Source organism: Scylla paramamosain, chromosome 6 (assembly GCF_035594125.1).
Source record: "Scylla paramamosain isolate STU-SP2022 chromosome 6, ASM3559412v1, whole genome shotgun sequence".
NCBI lineage: Eukaryota > Metazoa > Arthropoda > Malacostraca > Decapoda > Portunidae > Scylla > Scylla paramamosain.
The window spans coordinates 732501-747790 of NC_087156.1; the positions used below are offsets into that span (position 1 = coordinate 732501).

Below are 15290 nucleotides of genomic sequence, written 5' to 3' on the forward strand. Positions count from 1 at the left end.
ATAAAACTTTGCTAGCGGGTAAAGTTCCCCACGAATGGAAACTAGCAAATGTCACGCCAATCTTTAAAAAAGGAAATAAATCTCTCCCAGCCAATTACAGGCCGATCAGTCTCACTTCAGTAGTGTGTAAGCTGATGGAAACAATAATTAGAGATAAAATTGTGAAATATTTAGAAGAAAATAAAATCATAAAGGATTCGCAACACGGTTTCAGAACCAAGCGCTCCTGCTTAACAAACTTACTAGACTTCTTTTATGAAGTATTTAACTCGTATGACGAGACAAAAGCTGTTGATATTATCTACCTTGACTTCCAGAAAGCTTTCGACACTGTTCCCCATAAGAGACTCATCAGTAAAGTAAAAGCTCACGGCATTGCCGGAAACACCCTGAAATGGCTGAGAGACTGGCTCTCTGACAGAAAACAGCGTGTTGTAATAAATGGAAAAGAGTCACAGAGTGGCATAAGGTAAATAGCGGCGTTCCTCAAGGCTCTGTATTACAGGAATTTGTCACAGCATTGAGGGATGTGAAGAAAGCAGTGGATGACATACACCGGGAAGTGAGTGCCACGAATGAAGTGTGTGTGGACGTGAAGTCTCGACTCCAGGCCACAAAATCAGAGACTCGGCACCTCATCCACCAGACGACCTCACTCCAGAACCGGAGGTGACTCATCTTACTCAATATTCTTCAGAGGGATTTATTATTATTCTTCATTTGCTCTCAAGCCTTTGTACCAGAAAAGGAACAATCTATCTACCTATCTATCTATCTATCTGTATACAAGGCCAGCAATCTCACACAGTATGGCCCAAACATTATACATAACACATTATACATATCACATACTCATACACAACATTCTCACATCTAGCAAATGAATGAAGTGACAAGTTTAGTTAGGCTGGCATCTTTATAACTCCTCTCTTGAAATGGATATCTTGAATTGACAACTCCTCTCTTAGAATAGTCCAAGATGGTGATCACAGCCATCTTCCGCAGCAACAAGGTACGTACGCAGTAAACAGTGGTCAAGGCATTTGTGAGGTGCCAAGTTTAGTTAGGCAAGTGTCTTGATATCTTTTTGCAGCTTCCCTTATTTTTTTGTGTTCTTATGTTCCAAAGATGGTGACTGTTGTCATCTTCCACAGCAACAAGCTACACATGCAGGAGACAGTGGCTGAGGCATTTGTGAGGTGCTTCCAATTGACACCAGATGAGGTAGCCACCATCAAGGGGTCCACCAGAGAGTCTCCCATCACCCCAGAGTTCTTTACCATCCTGGACAAGACACAGAAGATACGCAGCAACACCAAGTACCTCCTGCAGGTCTGTGGTGGGCTGTAGTGGTCTGGGATGGTCTGGGGTGGACTGTAGTGGTCTGTGGTGTATTGTGAGGCAGGGTGGTGAGCTGTTTTGCCAAATGATAAGAGTACAGAGGCTTGATTCAACTCATCTCTTTATTTTTCATCTCTTTCTATAACACAAAGGCCGGATTCAACTGTTGTTTGCTTTATTGTCTCTTTTTATTGTCTTTTTATTGTCTCACTTTGGCCTGCATTCTTTAAACACATTCTTCTATGAGGATTGTGTTCAAAAGCCTTAGCAATGATTATATAGTTATTATAGGTGTATTTCTATAATATATATATATATATATATATATATATATATATATATATATATATATATATATATATATATATATATATATATATATGTAATTCTTTTACTAGAGCCTATCAAAAGTAATGTAGATCAGATGCCAGTATACTTAGACCTTTGCTGTTTAAAATTTACTGGATGAAGAACCTCTTTTAACTTTAGTAATAACAAGTGCACTTTTTTTCCCACAGACGGGCCACCAAAACACTGCCTTGGATGTGATGGAGCAAATGAATGTGTGCCGTGAAGCAGGTCTGGAGAGGCTGTACCGCTGGTGTCAGGGGCAGTGTTGCTCCCCAGACCCCTCACCTTTGCTCACACAAGCCTTAGCAGCTCTGCAGGAGAGACCAGTGCTTTTCAAGTGAGCATGTTTCCTTTATTACACACTTCAGTACTGTGTCTTTCTCTTATTCTTGTCTTTGCATGCTCTGATCCTCATTTCCTCCTCAAATTCTCCTCTTATCACACACAGACAGCCTCGTTAGGCCCAGTAGGGCTGTTGCTGTCTGTTCTTTCCTTTGTATTCCTTTGTATTACTTTGTCCTCTTATTCCTATCCTTACTTTCCCTCCGTACAAACCTTAAATGCATCTTCCTTCCAGCCTGGTGGTGGAGGAGTGGGTGGTGGTAGTGAGATGAGGATGGCTGGTGAGGGGCTTCCTGGATGCTCTCACCATAGGAGGACCTGGAGGAGCACCACGACCCATACAGCTGCAGGCACATGACCCCCCCCTGCGCTATGTGGGGGACATGCTGGCATGGGTGCATCAGGCCCTCTCTTCTGAACGTGAGGCGGCCCAATCACTTTTTGCCAAGTGGTCCAATCTAGGTAAGCTGAAGGATAGAGTGTATATTTGTAATTGAATAGCAGGCCTTCAAACCAGCAACTAACACTGACTCTGCCTTCAGATCCAAAGAACAAACAGTACCCTGAATACCAGCCATTATACCATCAACTGACACTGACTCCCTTCAGACCCAACAGAGCAGACAAGGAGTGCTGTGGCCAGCGTATCGGAGAGTGTTTGCCGTCCTCTCAGAACCAGAATTGAGCAGACGATTGTGACAGACCAGCGTCGGGAGGGAGGCAAGAAACCCGTCATGTTGTACAAGATAAGCAACCTCCTCAGATTCTATCACAACACTGTTTTGCAGGTACATGGCTTAGCTGGTCAGTTATTCCTGTTTTTTTATCCTTATTTTAAGATGAACATGGCTTGGGTGTAACTCTGTAGCTAGATTTGATATTATTGCCATGTCATTCCTTGCATGCTTGTAAAAAGTTACTAAAAAGGGGGAGTAAGAGCACTGGGTACCTTCTCCTTTGTATCGTTTATTCCTAGGATGAGACAAGATGTTATATGTTGTAGGGGCCGTGTGTCAGCTACCCTGCTTTAATGGGGATATAATAGATAGACTTTAAAATAAGCATTCTTAAGTATACCATTTAATCCTCCCTGTGTTGTTCACTCAGTCACCTCCTGCTCTCCTTCAGTTCTCTTCTACCACTTGTGTCACCATGCTTCCTTTTCAGCATTCTGTTGATATTCAGCTCATGTTTCTGCTTCCTTTTAATGTTCATCTCATCCCTGCAGGTGACTGATGCAGGACTGCTGGTGGCCACTCTTGATGAACTCCACCAGCTAAGCTACAAGATGTTTTTATATCAGCACTGCAGAGTCAAGTGAGAACCACGACATCTTTTGTAACATCACTGTCACTTGAGTAGAGTATAATAACATATGTTGAAGTAACACTATATGAAATATTTAGCCAAAATCTTTGTTGTTGAAAGCTGATTACCATCTGTTGAAGTTGATCCAGAATTTTAATTACTTGAAAGGCTGATCACCACCTCTTGTTACAACTGAGCCAGAATCTTAGTCATTTGAAGAGTTATCACTCTCTTGTCAAAACTGAGCCAGAATCTTATAGTCATTCAAGTTTGATTACCTGTCTTTTGGTGCCACCAGGTGAGCCACGTGAGTGAGTGAGAGGATAGAGCCGCCAGGAGAGACACTGGCACCCACACCTGGAGTGGCACGCACCCTGAGTCTGCTCACTGAGGTGGTTACTGCCACCACTGTGGCTGACGACGCACACCATGATTGTAAGCAGGTGAGGGAGCCATGGATGGAGAGACAGAGGGATGTATGAAGGGTTGATTTCTCTGTTGTTTATTTATTGATCTACTTTCTGCATTTTTCTCTCAAGTGTGAGATCTCAATGCACTTCCACAACTTTTTTGTACTATTTTTTTTTCATGAGACAATTCAGTTTTTTATTTTTTATTTTTTATTTTTTATTTTTTTTTTTTCATAGTTATTTTGCATGTAGTGAAGGAAAAATGCTGCTTCACATGTTTACCAAAGAGACTGGTGTGTAAGACAAGAGGTTATGTGCTTACCGACTGACTGCTTGATTGTCATTTACCAAAGAGCAGCAGCAGCAGCAGCAAGCCTTTATTGCATCAATAGGACCACTTACACTGCAGCATGAGGGAGAATTGTGGAATTGTGGAGGTGAAGGACAAGGAGAAGAGAAAACAGAAAGAGGAAAAGACAGGTTTTGAAATAGATGGCAAATTTAAGTGTTCTATCCATTACCTCATTGTCTTGTATCCTTTAGCAGATTGTGAGTTGTGTGGTGGATCCTCTGATGAATGCGATAAGTGAGAGTGCAACTGGACTGGGTGCAGTGGAGTCTTCTGTGTATCTGCTCAACTGCTTCCACCAGCTGCACACCACTGGGGATAAACTAGAGATGATCCAGGTAAAACATCACCTTTCATTCCTCACCTTATGAATAACTTGATGACAGTTTACCTTGTGAATATCTCAGTGACTTCATGAAGTGACTGCCTGCCTTATTGTGATCCTTTTATGCATGTTACTTGTTAGTTTTCAGCTTTGTGTAGTAAAATGTTATGTTTCATGGTGACATACACATATGTTGAAAACTATACCACGTGTAGGTCTGATGGCTTCTTGCAGCTTCCCTTATATTCTTATTCCATTGCTGCTTTTAAAGCACTACTCAAGTTCTCTCCCCAGCTTTCCTCATCTAATACAGAAGATGTGTCTTTCCCCTCCAGGGACAGATTGATGCCCAGCTGGACACACTGAGCCAGGAGCAGATCAATGGGGTGTGTGTGTCATAGCATGGGAGTGGCCACCATGTACCCACTGATCACCAACCCTCCCACCACACCTCTCTCCCAGCACCCATCGTGTCAGCCTTTGGCCATACAGGCATTCATGGTAACACTCTCTGCATGTTAATATTGACTATAGGCAGCATGGCTAACCTGGGCAGAATGGTTCCTCCCTATCTGATGTCATGCTGTACTTTAACTTATGCTCTTTCCCATTGAGCACATTCACCATAAAGCATTCAATTCAGCCATAGTTGCTGGTCTGACTATAGCTGTATGCTGCACTTATGAAAATTACCACTTATGGAGTATTTTTGTTCATACATTAAATCTTACCATTCTCAAAACTATACATTAATGCTACACTTCTAAAGTTGGTTTTTGCTTGTAAGTTGTCTGTAGAAATTTGTATTCTAATTTTTTAACATTGTAATCCAAATTTCTATAACTGCATACTTTTTGTCATATAGAAATATACTTTTTTTCAGGTGTTATGACATATTTATAAGTAATAATTATAAAAGTGTCATGTAACAAAGTATGGTTGCCTTTCTTGTGTTGTTCATAAGAGTATAAGGAAATATTAAACACATTCACTTAACTTAAGAGTGAACAGCAGCACACCTTGAAGACTTCAGATCCCTAAAATACATATGCTCCTCATCCTAGACCAAGCTGGATGGGTTCCTGGCTGCCCCTGACCATCTCATGCTGCCCCACACCAGGCTGCTGCTCTCCTCTTCCTTCAGACGGTCCCTGCAACAGCGCACAGCAGAGGCAGTGTGCACAGTTTACAAGCAGCTGCATGATATAGTCCATAACCCAACCCATGGCTACACAGACCCCAGTTCCCTCCTGCCCAGTGACCCTGAGACTGTGAAAACCCTCCTCTCCTAGCAGGAATGCTCTTGTCTGGGTCACTGTCGTTGATTTGTTGAAGGTTTTGTCCTGTGAGTGGTAGAGTGACAGAATGCATTTTGTGTGTGTGTGTGTGTGTGTGTGCGTGTGTGTGTGTGTAATAATAATAATAATAATAATAATAATAAACGGTTTATTATTTAGGCAATTGACAAACTGAAAATGTACATAGGGGATGGGGAAAAACTTAACATTAATCCTAAAGGTAAGTCTAATCTAGGAGGAAAATACTATTGATTGATGGCTCGCACCATGGTGGGAATCGCACTGAGTCTGTACTGGTCCGTGCGCGGCGCCTTCAGAGGCGTTATTTTGTTGTGTTGTCTGGTGGCACGGACCGGGCGAGGCGCATCGGGCGGCAGCATGTTTCTGAGACGCGGATGATGCAGTAGTCCCCTCCCAAACTTCTCCAGAGCCTCTCGGTGCCTGGTGGATATTCTGGACAGACTCAGGGTGGTCAGGGCTTCTTCATAGGTGGTGTATGCAGGGCCAAGGATGACCCTGCACGCCCTTTTCTGCACACTCTAGCTGTATCTGTTGAGTGTGTGTGAGGGAGGAGGACCACGCTGGGGAGGCGTACATGAGTTTGGGGAGGATGAAGGTAAGGTACACCCCCCTTAACTCATCTGTCGGCGTCCCCAGTGACCTGAGTCTGCGCAGCATGTACAGCCTGTAGGTAGCTGATCTCACGGTGTTGGCGACATGCTGCTTCCAGGTCAGCTGGTCGTCCACCGTGACTCCGAGAAGCTTGGCACATTGGACCACCTGGAGGGGGTGAGGGCCCACTGTGAGCCGGGGAGGGTGTGTGTGTGTGTGTGTGTGTGTGTGTGTGGTGAGAGTAACATTAGTTGGGTCAGTCTTTGGTCTTGTTTTTGAATATATTTCTTCTTCTACTTGATGTAGTTTAAAGATATGTTGGTTTAGATTTTGATAGATTTTATTGTGAAATCTCTTATATATATGTGTATGTCTATTTCTGTTTGTTTGATGGCAGTTCCATTGGGAGTATTTATATGAAATGTTTACACAACCTATTTGCTTTGCTTTGACTTGTTTCTTTCTGTTAAGATTATCAATAAAAGTTAACCATTTATGAAGTTTGTATCTATGATGCACTGCAAGTTATCAAAGAGAAACTCTTGAGAGAAACTTCCTGAATTAGTGTTAATAAATACTTGCATAGTTAAGAGTGAATGTAAAGTATTATTATCATTAAAACCCACACATTGTATTACTGAAGCTAAGGAAGAATGGGAAGGTTGTGTTGCATGTTAAGTATGGTTTATGGTGATGGAAGTATGAGTACTGGTGGACACTAGACTGAGGTATAAGTCTTTAAAGAGGGTAACTCAAGCAATTTTGGGCAAAACTATCACTTTCTGTGATACTCCATTTTTGGAGATCATGATGTGTGTGCACTGCCTTGGTGCAATATTCTAACTCAGGCAAGAGGTTTTAAGCCCTTTAATGTGGATGGCAACACAAGGATGGGAGTGAGACTGAAGTGTGAAGTGTGAAGTGTGAAGGCAAGGATGGTGTATCGTGTGGAAATGACGTGAAGAATGACTGAGAATGCAAGGAATGCAAGAAAAGGCATGAAGTCTGGATGCGTGAATGTGCAAGGATAGGGCATTGGGAAATTTGAGGATGTGTGTAAGGAACTGAATGAATGGCATTTCAACATAGTCAGAATGACCGAGACACACTTGAAAGATGATGTGAAATTGGATGGTAGTAAGTATGTGATGATTGGAAAGGGACAGAAAGTTCAAGATAGGGTAGGAGGAGGAGTAACCTTTTTTTTTTTTTGTATAGGAAGGAAAAGAACTTCAGAATAGAAAAGTTAGATATAGGAAACTGTGCCATGAGTGAGGAAATTTTAGCAGCAAAGGTAGAGTGCACAGGTGAGCATGGGAAGTGTGAAACACTGGTGGTGATTGTGGTGTGCATGACAGTTGAGGGGGAGAGAGCAGCAAGAGAGAACAGCAGGAAGTATGGAATATTGAGGAAGATCATAAGAAAGTGAAAGGAGAGAGTAATGATTATGGGAGACATGAATACACACGTAGGTATTTTAGGTGAGCGGATGCATGAGAATGGTGAGATGCTTGATGAGTTTGTGAATGACATGGATGTGGAAGGAAGCAAGTGGAAAAGTGAGACAGAGTAGTGAAACTTGTGGGACTGAGTGAATAGAAGAATAAAATGGAACAAAAGAATATTCAGAGTGGTAAAGAGAGAAAGAGGCCCCAATGTATAAAAAATGGTATAAGGGAAGCCTGGGTGATGATTTCTTCCGAGCTAGGGCACAGTGTATTGTGTGAATGCAAGGTGTTAAAGATGGTCTGAGTTCTGCAGCAAAGTATACCGGATGTGTGACATTGGAGAGGATGAGACGGTGGAGCATATGGTGCTGGAGTGTGTGAAGTATGCCAGAGACAGAAATGAGATGATGCAAGTGGTGCAGAGGGAGCTGGGGAAGGTCAGAGTGAAGACAAGAAAGGAATGGATTGGATGGTGTTGCTGCTGGGGATGTGTGGGGAGACGAATGAAAGGATGATTGAGGCAGTGAAGGAGTTCCTGGAAAAGATGTGGTGTATTAAATATAGGAATTAGTGGTGTGAAGGATGGTGTCTGTTTTCTGTTTGCCGTTTTTCTTTTTCTTTTTTTTCCTACAGGAGTTGCCGATACTCCTGGACCAGGAGCAGTCCCGAGCCATCTGTAACATTAAAATGAAGATCAAGATCATCGAGATCAAAATCAAGATCATGGCTGTCTTGCTCCGTTCGTCTTTCATCCAAGCATTGCTGCCAGTTTCTAGGTTTGTCATGTTTGCTTTTCTTACTTTTGTTTTTATATTGTGTTGAGTTTGGTTATTTTTTTGTAATAGGTCCATTCCCCCATCCTTCCTTCCTTCCTTCCCCCAAATTCCGTAAGCAAGCTTGGGGACCGGTGGGAAAGCGGGGTTTTAGGGTAGGGGAAGCCAAATTAGGCCAAATTTGTACCTTCATGAAAAGTTTAAGGACGAAACACCATGTTTCGAAAACTGGGGAGACCTCTAGTCTAACCTAACTTACCTACTCTAACTGGGGTGCTTCGCCTTGCCAGTTACGTCAGGCTAGGCTAGGTTAGATTAGCCTGGTTAGGTTAGATTGGTTTAGTTTAGATTAATTTCATTGGGTCAGAGAAGGTGGGGATTTGTGACTGCTGACTGGCGGCCACGGGCGAGCCCTCGAGGGGAGGGGGGGTACATTGCAAGTGAATGTTACTGCTGCTATTTGTGAAGATGGAACTATTTTCTTTCTGGTGGACTTCAGTCTGTTTTGTATTAATCTACTTTTTGTTTTTATTGCAAATCATTAGTCTTTGAAGGGATGGGGCGTCAGGGGTAAAAAAAAAAAAAAAAAAACTAATGATTTGCTGGAAAAGCATGCAGAGTAATTCAAAATAGGCCAAAAACTACAAGAACAGAAATAGATAACACCATGGTTTAGAAGCTACAGGACATTTTGATATGAATGTGGTACAAGTGGTAAGTGGGGGGAGTGAGGGGAGGAGAGGGTAGCAGTGGTGGGTGTTGGCATCATCGTGAGGATGTTACTTGATTACACAACAAGGTTTTCATAAAATAAAGATATAACTGAATTCAATAATGCAGTGTCTTGCTATAGCAAATAATAACTAAAATATAACGAATGTCACAGCGACCACCTGGATGTTGCAGGACATTGCGGCCACTTGCCACTGATGTGCATGCATATTTAAATGTCCTGTAACTTCTGAACCATGGCATTAAAAACATTTCACCATAGAATATTCCCAATTAAAAATGACTTGATCTTTCATTTCTTAGAATATATGACTTTCCTCCCAGGACACTACATGTATATATATTTTTATTGGACTGACAAAGAGCATTATTTTTTTTTCATTTGGTTCTCCAGGTTAGCGGCACAACCAGCATGCCTGACTCGACCACTTTGCCGAAAGCCACCAGAAGATTGTGTGAGCATGGTGGTGGTGATGCCAGACCTGCTGCCACTGTCAAGAATGGTGAAACTAAAGAAAAATCAATTAAATCTCAGAATCTGGAAACCCAGATAGAAGACCATAAGCCACTTCAGGGGACAGAGGGAAAGAAGACTGGAGAGTCTGACTCACATGTCTTAAAACATGAGTCCAGTGTAAAAGAGAAAGCTGCTGCAGAGAAACAAGACAAGAAGACATCTAGCCACAAGAAACTACATGATCTTTCATCTTTGGCTAGTGTGAGAACACATACGAGTATGTTTACATAGATTGTGGTGATTTACCTTTCAGAACTGACATTAAAGCCTCTTGTTGATTTTGATTAGATTGAATACATTGCATTTATTCATCTCTTTATCTACCATCTACTGCCTAGCATCCTCAGGGAATGGCCTAAGGAGGTGGTCATGATGAGAAAGTTTCCATTTCTATGAATCCAAACATTTATTTCCTTGCCTGCTCACTCACTTTTCTTATCCTTGCACTACTTTTGCATGCACTCCTTTACCTCCTTCCATCTTCCAAGTGGCTTCCATCTCCTACTGTGAGCTTAGAATTTTACTTATGTATATACCTCTCTTCTAAAACTTAAATAGTGCCTTATCTTTTTTATTTGGCCAGATTACTTTGGTGCATTTTTTCATTAATTCCACCACTCCATAGTTAGCTCAATTTGCATAAGATTTCATGCTGCATCATTCGAAAAAGGTTTTTTATTCTCCTCTCAGATGGGTAATTTCTACATCATCCACTTGTGGTTGCTGCACCATCTTCTACATCTGAATCTGTTATTATAAGTCAATGAGAGTACTATTCCTGAAGTCCTGCTTACAGTAAATTCTGCTAATAGATTTTGCTTGATAAGTTCCACTTTGCATTATGTGGTAATTAGTACATAATAAATACTATACATGCCAGTGCTGGATGGCATTGATAACCTAGTCTCTTGTTATGTTTTTATAATATTCACAAATATAAATATGTATGTTTATGTTTTATTAGTATTGTAGAATGATGGGTGCACCAGGTGGTCATTTTAAATAGTACAAATATCTTTGTATCATATTGAAAGTCCCCTAATCTCCAGACTGACTCCACATTCCTGTGGAGCCTCAAGTGCAGCCGTCACGTCCCAAAGCTCGGAAGAAGACCAAAACTGCAGGAAAAGGCAAATTATCCCCGGTATCAGAGCCTGACCTTGGTGAGGACTGTACTTGTACCCTCATTACTGTAGGTTTCTTATTACCTAATTGTCATTCATATTGTTAATTTTTGGATGCTGCAATAGTTAACATCTATTTTTAGTCAATGTCTGTTTATGACACAAAACTGGTACAAGTTTAGGTCTTAGTTTAGGTCTAGACACTTAAACATGTGACATTTAAAAAACATGGTGATAAGTAGTGGGTGGTGTTTAGAGACATGTACATTATTCTTTCACCATGGTACAGGTGTGATGTTTATTATAGTTTGTTTTAGCTATTAGTTTAATAGGTTGCTGCCTTACATTTGTTGACAGAAGTAAACAAATAAAAACTACTATCTACAAGTAAGATGCAGTGGATGCTGTGCTTACAAACAAAGAAGTGTTAACATGCTGTACTAGTCCTAAGGAACTTTGAGCTTTCTTGTTTGAAATCATAAAATTGTAGGCTGTAATATAAGATTTGATTAGAACCATTTGTTGTAGTGGTGTTCTGCTATTTTTTTTAGTAATAATGAAATCTGGGCTCAATTTTTCAGAACCTGAGCTTGTTTTAGCAACCAAAGAAGTGGCTAAAAGTCTTGGTGGGGATGTGAAGGAAACTGAGTCTGAGCTTCTGTCCACCTTGCGCCTCCACTCTTCAGAGACTACCACTGGCACTGCCCCATCTCTCAGGTGAGTGTTGATGCCTCTTGGCTACATTGATGCCATGATATCTGTTTGTGATTGGATTGATACCATTGCAGTACAGTTTAGTTTCTTTTAGGGTCCAAGGAACTGCTGCAATGCTTGTCTTCTTTTGTTGTGCAGGATTTCATGTTAATGTTCCTGATGCCTTTGTTATGGTAGTAGTAGATTAAAGAAGATAATGTATGAAAATTTCTCTTGTCATTTTGGTGTTTATTTATTATGGAGACTGGTATGCCCAGTTTTGTGCAGTGACATTACTTTTGTTGTTATGCAATTTCTATCCTTTTTAGTTTTATATCGTGTGTAAGATAACCCCAAATTTCTGTAGTTGCATTCTTATTTAAGCTTGTACCAGTTAGTTAAGATGATACCCATATCAAACTATAAGTGGTATAAGTGAATAATTGCTGGATCTTTCCTGGCAATTCTGTTTCTTGCCTTTATATCTGATCATCTCATTATCATCATCTTCAGTCTCAGCTTAGTAGAGATTGAAGATATAGAATCTTAAACATTCTTCACCTACTTTCAGTTAACGAACCATTGTCTACATTTCTTACATAGATACATATACTACTGAATCTTTTCCTTTGTGCATTATTGTTGTCTTATTTGTGAGGTAGAGAGTGGCAACAGTGTCAAACCATCAGACAGCAACTCTTGTTTTGGCAAAATTATCCTGCCTGCTGAAGCTTTTTGATTCTGACCTACATTTTGGCTGAATGGAGTTATATTCTGGTAGACCAGACTTATAAATGAGCTATTATAGTACTGGTGTTCAGCCAAGAATTGATGTAACCTAAAGACAGCTCTGATGCATGTGTCTCTTTACACTATTTCACTGCAGTGTTAGTGTTCCAACAAACTTAACTCATGATACACTCCAACCCATTAAGACAGATCACTGTAAGTAACAATTTGGAAAAGATGAATTATGCAAATTCATGTTTGGCAAATTTTGTGCAGTTTTTTACTCATTCTTGTACTTTTAGATTTTGTAGTCAACACTATTGTATTCAGTGAATTTCTTCAGTGTATGTACTTATTGCAGAGTACCTTTTTTGATAAAAATACATTTGTGGCAGTTCTTTTATCCTATCTGGTAAATTTCCTTGCCCCACTGACATTAGTGGCTGTGCATAATTTCTCTTGTTGCAGTGAAATTGTTTGTGGGCATGAAGGTGGAGAGAAAGCCACAATCAGGGATGGAGGAAGTGCCACGTCACCTTCCTTCTGGTACCGAGGTCAGGCAAGGGTACCACATTGACCCGAAAGACCAGCCCCGAGTGTGCCCAGGTTTGTTGAGAGAGGTGTACATTAATGCTATGTGAATTAAGATGGTCTCTTTATGCTCCCTTCTTTTGATGATTTCAGTATATGCTGTATTTCATGACTTGATCCACTGAAAAGGATGCTCATAATTAGTCTGTGTCCTAAGGGAATACCTCATATCTCCCATAAAAAAAAAAGTTTGTGGTCTTTTGACTTGAAGTTTTGGATTAAGTTTTTAATGATTATCCTTATTTTGTTTCCAAGGAGCAAGGAAACATGGACCTTCTCTGTGTCTTTACTGAAACATTACTGGTGCAAGGTTTTGGTGGGCCTGTTCCATGTAGCTGCCTTGTGCTGCCCAACATGTTGTACGTCATACATTTTAGATAAACTGCTGTTATTTTCCAGGTCACAGTATTTTCTCTACACCACACTCTATGTGCAGGGCTCATGTTGATCTCTTTGGAGGTCAACCTTTGGGGATATTTAAGAAAAGGGAAGAAGATCCCCATGGACCTGCTGCTCCAATATCAGTGTTGCCCACATGGGAGAGATTGTACCTACATGAGCTGGAGCAGAGTATGCAGCATCCTCCTAGTAATGCCTTTGTGGAGATGATACAGTGGACTAAGCAAGGCAAGCTGTGGACCTTCCCCATTGATAATGAAGCAGGTATAGTTATCTCAACACTAAATAGCTTAAGTAAAGTAAATAGTTATACAAATTATTCAAGAAAATGCTCTTTTAATTAGTGTGTCATTTGGCAGTTTTCTGTTGTTGTATTTTTTTGTTCATATTAACAACCAAACATAAATAATTTCTCAATGCTTTCTCCTTCCATCTCAGCAGGTTTGGTGGAGGAAATGAAAGTGGGATTCCATGAGCATGTCTTCCTTGAGAGACACTTGGAAGGATGGTGCCCAAAACGTGGCCCCATCAGACACTTCATGGAGCTGGTTTGCACTGGACTCTCAAAGAATCCTCATCTAACTGTGGAGCGAAAACAAGCACATGTTGAATGGTACAAGAACTACTTCAACCAAAAAGAGAAGTTGCTTAAACAACCACCACCATCACCTCTTTCTCCTCCTGATTTCCACATTCATGACAGCAACTGTTCTCGTGATTTTATTTAGTCACATTTTTCTTTCCTTCGCACACTCACTTTCAAAACCGCGTCATATTCCACTTTCCCAAATTGAGACTCCTCGCCTGCCCACCTGCCTCGGTGAGTGATGCGGGAAACGTGCAATTTACTTAATCCAAGCCAATCTGAACCAGCTTGTTTTTGGCCAAGTGACTCCAACTTCCTAGAATTTGCTATATTTTTGTTCCCCGTGTGTGTATGTGTGTGTGTGTGTGTGTGTGTGTGTGTGTGTGTATTTATCTATCTATCAGTTTAGTTCCTTCGTAGTAAGAAGTCTTCAGGTTACATTTTTTGCCCACATACAACACCCAGGAATATGGATGGCTGTGGCTTTTGTGCGAGGTGGATATATTCATACTTGGAAGGTTACGTCCCAGACAACCGAAGGTGCGAACAAGATTACATAATGCGTATTGAAGTCTCAAGTTTTACATTTGCTGATGTCTAGGTTTGTCGTTCGCCTTGTAGTAGTACATATATTCTCCTCGTGTTTACAGCATTCACCTCAGTTCAGCTCAGTCCAGCCCTTGCTTACTCATGCTTTTGTTCATGATTACCACCTTTCGCTTTTTCAAATTCGCACTGCTTTTTCCGTCTCAAGTACATGAAATAAGAAAGAAACAATGAAAGAAGAAAAAGAAGAAAAATAGCCCCACTGTCTGCCGGCCATCTCATCACCTACTAGAAAGGAGTTGCTTGAATAAAATTATTATGACATTAATGGTTACCGCAGAAAACAGTTGGTGAGGAAGGCAGCTAGCCCGGCATGATGTGAATAACTAAGTAAACATATATATATATATAGAGAGAGAGAGAGAGAGAGAGAGAGAGAGAGCAGTGATATCTTGCAAATTCTTATAGGAAACTGACGTATTTTAGTTTATGAATTTGACAAAGCGTAGCTCAGAGTGTATAAAATGTCCTCACTGATAGCTCGTAGCTATTCTCGTAGTGATTATCATCTTTTCGTTATGTAGAAAGTGTTTTGTATCTGTTTTGTGTTTAGAAAGTTGGAAGGGCGGAGTAAGAGCTAAAATGTATGAAGCAAAGACTTTTAGTGCTGCGAATGATACCTGTCAACACCTTATTACATTTCTGATTATTATTCTCGGCAAGGGGAGAAACATAGGGGGTGGGGGAGTCGAGGAGGAGGAGGATCTATAAGAATAGTGTTAAGAATTGCGGGGAGGAGTCTAGAGGGAGCACCTG

The 15290-nt window shown here is 40.9% G+C and overlaps 2 protein-coding genes across 10 annotated transcripts in view; both read left to right on the top strand.

Annotated features, from left to right (window-relative positions):
- The window catches only part of LOC135101168 (small ribosomal subunit protein mS31-like), a 134753-nt gene extending 120051 nt beyond the window's left edge, over nucleotides 1-14702 (top strand). For 5 of the 9 annotated variants that reach the window (XM_064004741.1, XM_064004737.1, XM_064004736.1 and 2 more), the window contains 15 exons: nucleotides 1155-1332; nucleotides 1860-2029; nucleotides 2270-2496; nucleotides 2644-2822; nucleotides 3263-3351; nucleotides 3641-3785; nucleotides 4299-4439; nucleotides 4762-4927; nucleotides 5491-5771; nucleotides 9684-10007; nucleotides 10856-10969; nucleotides 11512-11647; nucleotides 12821-12958; nucleotides 13380-13606; nucleotides 13784-14702. In XM_064004741.1, coding sequence (XP_063860811.1) covers nucleotides 1168-1332; nucleotides 1860-2029; nucleotides 2270-2306 — 372 coding nt within the window. In that variant the 5' untranslated portion in view covers nucleotides 1155-1167 and the 3' untranslated portion in view covers nucleotides 2307-2496; nucleotides 2644-2822; nucleotides 3263-3351; ... (8 more) ...; nucleotides 13380-13606; nucleotides 13784-14702. The other 4 variants (XM_064004739.1, XM_064004742.1, XM_064004735.1 and 1 more) reach the window with 4 other exon arrangements.
- On the top strand, nucleotides 2309-4827 carry LOC135101683 (conserved oligomeric Golgi complex subunit 6-like). The gene is made up of 7 exons (XM_064006008.1): nucleotides 2309-2315; nucleotides 2347-2496; nucleotides 2644-2822; nucleotides 3263-3351; nucleotides 3722-3785; nucleotides 4296-4439; nucleotides 4762-4827. Exons 1-7 carry the CDS (start codon nucleotides 2309-2311, stop codon nucleotides 4825-4827), a joined length of 699 nt encoding a protein of 232 aa, XP_063862078.1.
- Nucleotides 14703-15290: the final 588 nt, after the last annotated feature.

What these genes read in the sequence shown, in the direction of transcription:
- LOC135101683 (XM_064006008.1), top strand. An exon ending in ATCACAACACTGTTTTGCAG is followed by an intron (nt 2,823 to 3,262) that starts GTACATGGCTTA and finishes TCATCCCTGCAG; the next exon opens with GTGACTGATGCAGGACTGCT. An exon ending in ATAAACTAGAGATGATCCAG is followed by an intron (nt 4,440 to 4,761) that starts GTAAAACATCAC and finishes TTTCCCCTCCAG; the next exon opens with GGACAGATTGATGCCCAGCT.